At 36.8% G+C, this 11,154-nt stretch overlaps 1 protein-coding gene across 2 annotated transcripts; it reads right to left on the bottom strand.

Moving 5' to 3' along the window:
• Positions 1–906: 906 nt before the first annotated feature.
• Positions 907–9,319, bottom strand: KERA (keratocan). 2 transcript variants are annotated; one of them, XM_082738221.1, is made up of 3 exons: positions 9,027–9,319; positions 6,607–7,500; positions 907–1,862 (listed from the first exon to the last, which is right to left on the bottom strand). In XM_082738221.1, the coding sequence occupies exons 2-3, from the start codon at positions 7,490–7,492 to the stop codon at positions 1,696–1,698; spliced, it is 1,053 nt and encodes a 350-aa protein (XP_082594347.1). In that variant the 5' UTR covers positions 7,493–7,500; positions 9,027–9,319; the 3' UTR covers positions 907–1,695. The 2 variants fall into 2 exon arrangements, with proteins under 2 accessions (XP_082594347.1, XP_082594346.1); XM_082738220.1 differs by lacking the exon at positions 9,027–9,319 and adding an exon at positions 8,770–9,009.
• Between the last annotated feature and the right edge of the window lie 1,835 nt (positions 9,320–11,154).

The following is an 11,154-nucleotide window of genomic DNA, read 5'->3' as shown; positions in this document are numbered from 1 at the left end:
TATGGAATATTTATTATTTATAGATATGTCCTTGAGAGGTATTTGTGAGTTTGGCAGATAGAAAGTGCCATATTTAATAATAGTTTAATAACTATTAATAACTATTATTTCAAATATTTAAAGTTATTATATTTATTTCAACATATTCTTGTTCCCCAGCCTGATGATATCTGATTACTTGTTTTTTTATGACATATATTTAATAATTTTCTTTGTACGCTTTGAAGTATTTTTTAAAAAATCTTTTCTTAATGTCAATTAATTACATTTCTTACCTTTAGCCAACATTTTAAAAACTTTGTTCAAAGTATGTTCATTGGTTCTTCCCTCCTAACCCCTCATAAGTTTTCATGTGAAAATAAGTAGGGAAAATGTATGTTATGTTCTTTTTTAAAGAATTCACAAAAAAAAAATATTCACCTTATAGAATAATTTTAAGTTTCTGAGAAGTCTTGGTATAAAGTAACATGTTAGATTTTCCTTAATCTGGTGTTTCACTGACATATATGATCAATTTTCTAGGGAACTATGTCAAATTTTATAGGATATTTCAGAATACTATTTGGAAAACATATAAATTCACATATTAATGTCTATGGAATATTTATTATTTATAGATATGTCCTAAAACTTAGAAGTCTGAAGTAAGCTATACTTTGTTACTAAATAGAATCCTAGGTTATTTCTTTCTAACTCATGAGAAATAGGAGTATTATGTTAAATGACTAGAGTATAAATTTTTCTTAGGTTTATCAGAAGAGAAGGAAAAACAAAGGTAGGAGGAAATATATTTGTATGTATTCATGGTAGAAAAATGGAAATTATTGTGATTATAACACTTTTTATTAAAATATGTTCTTAATAAAACTTGTAAATAATGCCCCTGAAATAAATATTTTACCACTGTTTTGTTAGAAAGCATTCACTCTCTTTATTTAAAAAATCCAAAACCACTGGCAAATATAAGAGCTGAACAATTTGCAATTCAAATGGATTTCAAAAGTTAAACACTAAGATTCTGTGAGAAATATGTTATAATAAGTGTAAAACATAGGACTTGTTTAATTGATAGAGTACACTGTACTATATTAAAAACAGCAGCTATAAAAAATAGTAGTAAATTGAACTTTACTGTTTTTTCTGTTATTTGGTATTAAATGACTAAAAGTCTCCTTTCATGAAGTATTAATACATTTCATAACCGTTCTTGAGCTAAATGCTACACTTACACTTACTAATGCTACTTGTAGCAATCTGAAATTAATTATGATGAAGAAATATCTCATTTTTTCTCATTTTTTCAGATCTCCTTATCTCCTGTTAGATTACTGTACTTCTACTATAATATCAGCATAAGCAATTTTGAACATATGCAAACCAATATCTATTTTATATTGCATAACAATGCAGCTGCATTGTTTGATATTAGTAAGCTGTGGAAGAGACAAAAAAGAGCTATCTTTGAGTTGACAAACTATCTGAACTCTGTGTCTGTTTTATCAATTAAAGAAAAGCCAGCTCTGCTACATATCATTGGTGAAAGCATCTTTGAATAGAAAACATAAGCTATACAAACGAAAATGGTGGCCAAGAGCAATTGGAAACGTGACTTTTGTCTTAAAGTTATGAATGGTAACCAAATTTCATTTCAGAAATATTAGCTCATTAAACAAATTTTAGATGTTGAAGATGTGTTTAAATAATGACAACCTGAAGGAGCCTGAAGCAGTTCATTAAATCCATTGGAATTGGTGGTTTGATTTCATTTCCATCCAGACGGAGGTAGCGAAGGTGAGGTCCATAACCAAAGAAGTCTCGTTCTGCCGGCAGTATGGGAGGACATATTACAGAGACGTTCACATCTATGGAGACAAAGATGGTGTGAACAATTGAATTAGAAAGAAGAGTCCAGGGGCACCTGGGTGGCTCAGTGGGTTAAGCTGCTGCCTTCGGCTTAGGTCATGATCTCAGGGTCCCGGGATCGAGTCCCACATCGGGCTCTCTGCTCAGCAGGGAGCCTGCTTCCTCCTCTCTCTCTCTCTCTGCCTGCCTCTCTGCCTACTTGTGATCTCTCTCTGTCAAATAAATAAAATCTTGAAAAAAAAAAAAAAAGAAAGAAAGAAGAGTCCAGGTGTGGGAAGACCAAGAAGCCATGGAACAGTCTTGTAGAGGGCCTAGCAAACTGACCTGTGAAAGTGCCAGAGACACAAACCATTTTTGTCAAGTTGGAGGTATATGTGTCTTATAAAAGTAACCCTAAAAAATGTGCAACAGATATAAAGCCCTCTCACTCCATATTCAGTTATACTTTGCACAAAATATGAGAAAGGACATATTGTTAAAAACTGTGACAGAGCGGTGCCTGGGTGGTTCAATAGGGTAAGCATTTGACATCAGCTCAGGTCATGATCTCAAGGTCCTGGGACAGGCCCCACATTGAGCTCCCTGTTCAGATTGGAGTGGCTTCTCCCTCTCCTGTTCCCTCTGCACCCCCTGCCCTGCTCCACCCCCATTAATGCATGCTCTGGCTCTCAAATAAATTTTAAAAATCTTTAAAAAAAATGAAAGCTGAGATAAAAGTAAAAGAATACATCATTTGTTTTCTAAGCTTCCAAGTGAGATAAGGCATGCTTAGACTACTATAAATGAGATGGGTAGTGGAGACAAAGGTTCATAGAAGGAACGGTTAGGTGCATGGGTAGATGGATGGATAGATGAGTGCATATGTAAATGGAAAAATCAGTTTATTATTAAGGAAAGTGCTTAAAAATTACCTTAAAATTCAAAATTTCCAATTAGTAGTGTATGATGAGTTTTTAAAAAATACATTTAACATACGTTTACATATATAATACTTAAAGAAAATAACCTTGAATCTTTGTATTTAAGTGTATTTAATTAGAAAGGATGTATTTGCCAAGAATTGAATTGCAAAGATCCAAGCCAGGAAATATCCCAGCAGCCTTTTCAGATGATTAGGATGTGAGAAATCATGCACCTGCCTTGGATCAGAGCCCTTGGCATCAAAGACTTTACTGAAATTTATGAGTATTCAGGAGAGAAAAACCTGTTAAAATAGCAAAATTCAGGCAAGTTTGCCTAATAGCTGATTTCAACCATGAATCCGTATATTGCTTTTCAGTCTCATTTGAAACTATTTTGAGAAAGAGCTCCTCCCTTAGAAGATGAGACCTACCTGACTTTGGCAATGGCCTTCCTTTGAGTTCATAGGTACAGTGAGGTTGTTATGCTCTGATCTTATATCATTTTGTGAATTCAACTTGCTAAAAATAATGACTCATAATATATATCAGTTTGTGCATATAAAGTTATATTTCACATGCATTATTACCTTATCATCACACAGCATTTATCATGCAATATGATTATTCTCCCTACCTGAGCCTTGCAAGGGGTTCAGACAGGTAAGGTAAAGCACTCAAGATATTTAACAAGTGAACAGCAGAGCTGAGTCCCAGCCTTGTCCTTTTCCTACTACATAGGGTCCCTTAGTTCCTAGAGAGACTATGTCCCTTTAATGTGCTATCATCCTTGTTACCTTTATGCCCCATAACCAAAGCATGTCTGCATAAATGTAATGGGAGAAGCAGGTGTTCAAATATAGTTATATTTTCATAAACTAATATTTCTCAGAGAACATCACAAAGTAACTTATTTGAATAGATAACATTTTTTTCCCCGGGTTTAAAGTTCTTTAAATTGTTCAGAGGAAATGAATATTCCCATCTTTTTCATAAGAAAAGGTCACCATCCTGTAAATTCTAAGAACTCTTCGTATAAAAGGTATGTTTCTTGGAAATCACTTTATTAAAAACAAGAGTAGATTATGCAGCCAAAAGAAATAAGTACTTTAACAGTTATTATGACACAGTGTGATAAACTGGTGAGCCAATAATTCTAGCCAGGGAAATTCTTATTTTACACTTATTTTCTGGGAATATAGAAATGACCGTGCCTGATATCTACATTAAGAAACAAATAAATCTCTCTTTGTTGTTGCTGTTAAAATGATTCTTACCTGGGTTGACAGAAATTTTTCTAAAATCTCGTGTTCTGGAAATTGAAGTAAAACGTGCTGAGATTATACTGTATTAGTAAGAAACAACACTTAAAATAAGGAGGCCTGGGGGTGCCTGGGTGGCTCAGTGGTTTAAAGCCTCTACCTTCGGCTCAGGTCACGATCCCGGGGTTCTAGGATAGAGTCCCACATCGGGCTCTCTGCTCCACAGGGAGCCTGCTTCCTCCTCTCTCTGCCTACCTCTCTGCCTACTTGTGATCTCTGTCTGTCAAATAAATAAATAAAATCATTTTTTTAAAAAAAAAAGAAGGCCTGATCTCAGGTCCTGAATTATATTTATTCTTTGTCCTTGGGCAGGTATCCTCTCTTAGTTGACCCTCCATTTCTTTCTTCATTAACTCTTAATAACTTACCAACCAAGATTCTTGTGAGGATTAATTTGGGGTTTTCAAAGTGTGGTCCTTGGACCAGCAGCATCAGTACCTCCCAGGAACTAAATTGTTAGATCTACCGAGTCAGAAAATGTGAAGCTGGGGCTGGCAAGCTATAGTTTATAAGTCTTCCAGATAATCCTGGTACATTACTGAAGAACAGAAATATATGAGAAAATACTATAAAACTTTTAATAACCTGAGTGGAGGAAGAACAGAGTACTACTCTTTTTTGTGTAACTTTGTGTAACTATGTAAGTGACTTGTGTAGATACCAACCACATGTTGAATTTTGCTGTCTCACTCTTAAAGACCATTTTTTCTCAACTTCTAAGGGGAATCCTTGATTCAGAAAGAGGGATCTATGTGGAGTCCCTTTAAAGTCATTTCCCACATCACATGTCTATGGGACTTCTGTTACCAAATAAGGAATGCACCTGTAGAAGCACGGAACTTTCATCAGAGGAAAGAAAAAAATGCATATATTTAGGTCAATATTGACTGCTGTACAATCTAGGTCAGTGAAACAGATTCGGCTCTTAACATTTTTTTTTTTTTTTTTGACCTGTTGCATCTTTTGCTCTTGACTATAGGATTAAACAATGTGTCTCATCACCATGGAAAAATAGGGCAGCAGCCTCTTTGTTAATTCCTGAATTATACGCTCAAGTATGCTGGTAGAAAAACCAAAAAAGAAAAAAAATATCTTGAATAAGTGAGCAGTAGCCAGTAGAAAAATAGTCTATTCTTACAAGTAAGATGTCTGGGTGATTATTTGCTTAAAGAAAGCTAATGAATAGGGAAGCCTGGGTGGCTCAGTTGGTTAAGCAGCTGCCTTTGGCTCAGGTCATGATCCCAGGGTCCTGGGATCGAGTCCCACATCGGGCTCCTTGCTCAGCAGGGAACCTGCTTCTCCCTCTGCCTCTGCCTGCCTCTCTGTCTGCCTGTGCTCGCTCGCTCTCTCTTCCTCTGTCTCTGACAAATAAAAATAAATAAATAAATAAATAAATAAATTAAAAAAAAATAAAAAAAGAAAGCTAATGAATAATAACCACACCGTACTACCTTCTGACAATTATCTGTGCCATTTTCTACAAACTATCCGACTGCTTCTCACTTTAGGCATGTATTTTCCAAGGCTGTAGAGGAGAAGTCTCCTCAGATTATCTTCCTATAGGCCTTGTTCCAGGGTTGAAGATGGGTTTCAGGCTGGTTCCAGTGCCCCTGTGGTGAGACCAGGTTACTGTCCACCTCTGCAGCAGGGTCAGGTTGGTCTCAGGTGGGACTCTGAAGAGTTTTAATTTAACATCTTCAGCCTCTTCTTCCTATAACCAAGTCTTCTTGGTCTTCTATAACCAACCTCTGCCTCAAAGGCACTTTGTAGTCATCCCTCTCTCCCTTATCAAAAGCTATTTTCAGGAAAGGAGCAATCATTCTACCCTGTTGATTGCTATTAGTCCTAAGAAGTCACCAGCTTCCAGGAGCACTTGTTTCCATTTTAGTTGAACAAGGTGTTGAACTACAGTGTTGGTTCCCAATGCCTTGTCCCCAGAGAAGCAGTCTCAGCACCACCTTGGAAATGAGATACTCAAGTCTCAGCCAGACTTACTCAATCAGGAACTCTGGGGTGGTGTCACCAGTCTGCACACTTGGAAGTCTGAGAAACCCTCTAATCTAGAGCAGAGACTTTAATTACGGTGGTTTCAGGCACCTGTAGATTTTATGACCGAGATCCCTTTCTGATACCTCCTAAATCATGCTTCTCCTATTACTATGCATGAAGCTATTTGTGCTTGGTACATTTTCCTAAATAAATCTACCCAGTGAGGCAGAAATACCGGGAGCTTCTAGGAGTAAAAGAAGATGTATTAAGTTTCTCCAATGGATAATCACCCTTTGTAGGTTAATAAGTCCACTTTTCAAATTATAATTTGAAGGCTTGAACTTCTTGGTTCATTAAGATTGTGTAAGGATGAAGAGTCAAAGACAAAATACTGAAAGTTGAAAAAAGAAATCTAAGGGCACATTAGATTGGGTGGTAGGGGGGAAGCCCAACACAGTTGCTAATCTTAAAGAAAATATAGATTTAATGACCATGAGCATTTCAGCCAAAGACATACCCTGATGATTACTTACTTTTAATTTTGTTATGATCAAGATGAAGGTGCTGTAAATGAGCACTGATTCGGGGGACCTTTGTGAGTTGATTGTGAGACAGTTGAAGATCTAGAATTGAGGATACATCAAAACCACTTGAAGGGAGCCCTGCATCTGATAATTTGTTGTGGTTTAGTCGCAGAAAGGCCACTTTAGGAATCACATTAAAGTAATTTTCCGGTATTCCTTCAATGGAATTGTTGTCCAGAAATAGCTGCATTGTATTGGCTGGTAATCTTGGTGGCATATTCCTTAGGGCATTCTTGGCCATATTTAGCTGCATTAAGTTCTTAAGACCCTTGAAGGTGTCTCTCTGAAAGGCATTGTCTAGCAGTTTATTGTGCTGCAGGTCAAGAAGAGTCAGGTTCTCTAGATTGCTGAAGGTGCCTTGAGGAATTCTGGACACCTTGTTTCTGGCCAGTTGTAGTTGTTCTAAACTTCTTGGCAATGGAGAAGGTACCTCCTCCAGCTCATTATCTTCCAGAAATAAGAAAAGCAGCTTCTTCAGTTGGCTCAGGGCTCCTTTTTCAATTCCATAGTTGGTTATTTTGTTCTTGTTTAGATTGATCCATCGCAGCTGGGTGGCATTCTCAAAAGGCTTCTCAGGAATGGTCTCTATCAAGTTGTTCTCAAGATAAAGATACCAGATCCTTGAAGGAATAGGAGGGATTTCTTTGAGACCTCGATTTTCACAGTATAAAGCGGTAGGGAAACTAGGGGGACAGAAGCATTCCCTGGGACAGTCAAAGTCATGCACAGTCCAATCCTCTTGATCACTTACGTCATAGACCTGTCTCACACTTCGAGTCCATACAGTATCTGTTATGAATAACACCCAGATGATGAAACAGATTGTGGTTGCCATTATAGTACCTGGGATAGGGGATATAACTGTTAGATGTTTGAATATCTTGACCTTCAGAAAATGAGGTATACCAAAATAACCAGTAAACATTGTTTCTTTGGGGGAAGGTGAACACATGTCAACAACGTATATGCAGCTACCCATTAGTACACATGTATTTAGTAGGCGCTATACCCAAAGCACTTTGCAAACACTGACACTAACTCATTAACTTCTAGCTTTCTGGTTTTAACCCAGTCACAGTGAAAACTGAGAAATGAAAAGCAAATTTTAGGAGCTCTAAGTACTTTTCCATTTCAGGCTATTGAATACAAGAAAGTTAACTGAAACCCATGGTCGAATAAAAGAGTATTAAAAAAAAAGTGATCTTTTAATAACTCCAATTGAGAGTCTGTGTTGTTTCTGAGAAGTAAGCATATGCTTTTACTTTTACTCCTAAATGAGCAGAACATCTGGATGAGATTTCCCAGGCTCACTGGCCCTTGAACCAAAGAAACAGAGAGATCAAAGAACATTTTAGCAATTTGTTGTGAAGGAAGGCTTTAAGATATGAAGAAAAAAGTGTGATTAATTTCTCTCTCTGTTGCTCTACTTCTCCGGCAGATTTTATACTGCAGTGTTGGGGAAGACTTCTAATTTATATTATAAGTACAAAATCAAGTTGTTCAACCAGGGAACTTGGATTATGAACTCTCTATCACAAATAAGCAAGTAATATTCACCTATGGCATTACTATGGTTGATGAGAAACACAACAAAGCAAAGACCATGTTTAGGGACAGATAGACTTCCAACTTTTCAGGATGGTTGCTAACAAAGAACAGGTTAATATTATTGGTATATGACCATCTCAAGGATAGAAACCCTCCCCACTGAATACCAGAAAGGTGAGAGGTACAACAAACTGTTCTCACAGAAAAATAAAACAGTAACATTCTGACCAACATACATTTAATTCAACAAAATGATAATAAAAACAGAATACATTTTACTGACTCTTCAGGAGAAAATAAAACAAGCATCATTTATGAAATGCTGATCTTCCCACTGTGCCACTAAATTGAGGGAAATGACAAGTGCAGAGCTGTTTCCGCAAGCTGTCGAATTTTTTACGATCGCAGAATTCTGCTCTGGTCATCTTCCAATAGAGACATATTAACACATTCTTTTCTTCAGAATCGGGATTTACTTTAGTTATTAAGCTGTAATCCTGCCTCTGATGAATCAGAACTTTGAATTCGTAACTTTAGGTTTTTAAAAGTGCAAAAAAAGTTTACCTTGCCTTCCAGGAATCTACCGTTGAGTCCTGTGTCTGGGTCTGAAGTTTGCTCAAACTCAGTTAAGGGAGAAAAAAATGAAATAAAACAAAAAAGCAAAACAAAACAAAACAATACAACCCTGTGACTAAAACGGTTTGTTTTTATTGTATGCTATCAAGCCTCCTATGAGAAAAAAATAAAACCTACTCTGACCAGTCACAGTGAACACCTTTCGATCTATTGTTTCCACTTTGCCAGGGCTTCAGAGTGCTTACCTCAGCCTTCTTGGATCTTCTTCTTCCTTTTCTATTGGTCACTGCTCATTCCCAGTAATGGATTGACCCAGGCTCCAGTGTCGTGTTTTTATGAATCCTCCCTAAAATATATGCATCAGTGGCTCCAACTTTAACCCCTCCAAGAACCACAGAGCCTCGGTACCTAGGCAGCTCAGCCCAGGAAATTCTGACTTTCAGCTCAAGAACCTATAGCCAAAAATCAGGGCGACTGTCACTGAAGCCACAGTTCCAAAGATGTTGTAATGTATTGATATCTAGACCTGTTCAGCCAGCAGGCAACATAAGGCAGTTTTGATTTCAAGTATAACAAGAAGAGAGTTTAAAGTGTTTTCTTTTCTCTAGAAAATCTTTTTTAAAAAATGGAATATGAAGAAATAAGTGCTGATGTCCTCTGTTTTGATGGAAATATTTGATTCATTTCTCATATAAAACAGATGTTGGAATTCTATGTAGATGTATCGCGTGTGAGGGAAAGATAGGAAAATGTATTTGAAAGATTTACAAATGCGATTTGAGAAGCAATACCTGATGTGGCCACTAAACATGGTTTATAGATATATTTTTTATAGATATTTTGTTTTTATAGACTTTTTTGTTTTATAGATATAATATAAATATGTTTTATATATATATATTTTATAGATATAATTTTAGTATCTCTGTTTCCTATTGGGAGCTTTATTCCAAGTTAATTATTCAAATGAGGTTTTTTTTTTCATTAGAACAGATGTTTTGCATTTAATCCTTTTCAAGACATCCATTGCCCTGCTATTGGTTTTCTTTTTACACATAGAGCTAAAATAATGTTTTCTAGTTCTTATATTTGAGAAGAAGAATCATTATGCCATTTGAGGAAAGACACGAATAAAAACAATTTTCAAACATTATTCTGTGGATGGGTTGTAAACATTTTGTTTTTCAAAACTTGTCTTATTCTGAGGTCAGGAAATTTAATTCATGTGACTCAGTTTGCATTGCTCACATAAACATCATCAAAGAAAGAGCACAGAGAAGAGGTGAGGAGGAGAGAGCCCTGGACCCAAAAGACCTTTTCTGAACCCCCCACCTCCTGCCTTCTAACCATCAGCAGGTCAGTGAGAGCTCTGCCAGCTTGCACCATACTGGACTACCTCTCAGGGTCAGCCCTGCTTTGTCTTAAATGCTTATGGAAATGCTAGCTTTTCTTTAGCATTAGCAGTATGCTCTCAACGGGGAAATTCTTTCAAGTTTAAGGGCTTTTACAGGCTAAGATCTGATTCAGACATGATCTCTTAGTAGCTCTTACAGGTACACTTATCTCACATGTGAGAAAAAAAAAATCAAGTATTACACGCTCTCGAAACAATGATTTCTCCATTGCGGTTCTACTTTCCTCTCTTTTCCTAAACCCTCAGGCTATACCCAACAGATGATCTTCAAATCTGCACAGCCTCCTCCAGCTAGTAATCTCTTCTCTTTCCTAATTTTCTTTTTTAGCCAAATTACTTGAGTCATTTCTTGATTTGATGACACAAATGTTGCTGCATGTTCTTTGTAGGAAAATTAGTATAGCATCCTGGCTGCCTGGAGTCTTCATTTCCTGTTCACCATGGCACCCATGTCCCACCCACCAAAAGATGGCTTCGGATCCCTCTGCTTCCCTAAAATCGCTGGGACAAAAATCAGCAATGATCTTCACATTTCCTGATATATAGAAGCTTTTTAGTGTTTGGCTTACTTGACTTGTGACTTTTGACAATGTCGACCCACCCCTTTTATTAAATGTTTCTTAGTTTCTGTGATATTCTTCGCTAGTTTTCCCTTCCCTTTCTTTGTGGATTTTTCCCATTTACATCCCAAAGCTCTCTATTTCCTCTAACATTGTTTGATTAGTGTTTCTAGTATTTGGAGTTGTTTGAGATTCTGTCCTCTGCTCTGCGCTCTTCTTGCTCTCTACACATTTCCTATAGGATTCTGAAGTTTTAACCATTCCTTCTATGATGATGACTCCTGAGTCTTTGTCTCTAACCCAGCCTCTGGAAGAAGACCTGCGCTTTCTTGTGTGCGTGTATAAATACATACCTGCTTTCTTGACCTCTCCTCTTGCATATCGCAAGGCACTTATCTA

The sequence above is a fragment of the Mustela nivalis genome (assembly GCF_964662115.1).
Source record: "Mustela nivalis genome assembly, chromosome: 7".
Classification (NCBI taxonomy): Eukaryota; Metazoa; Chordata; class Mammalia; order Carnivora; family Mustelidae; genus Mustela; species Mustela nivalis.
This window is presented reverse-complemented; position numbering and strand designations above follow the sequence as displayed.

Bases quoted from the DNA above. Each gene is read 5' to 3' on its own strand.
- KERA (XM_082738221.1), bottom strand. From the start codon at position 7,492: ATGGCAACCACAATCTGTTTCATCATCTGGGTGTTATTCATAACAGAT. The intron at 1,863-6,606 runs GTAAGTAATCAT...TTGTCTCCATAG, and splicing joins TGATCATAACAAAATTAAAA to ATGTGAACGTCTCTGTAATA.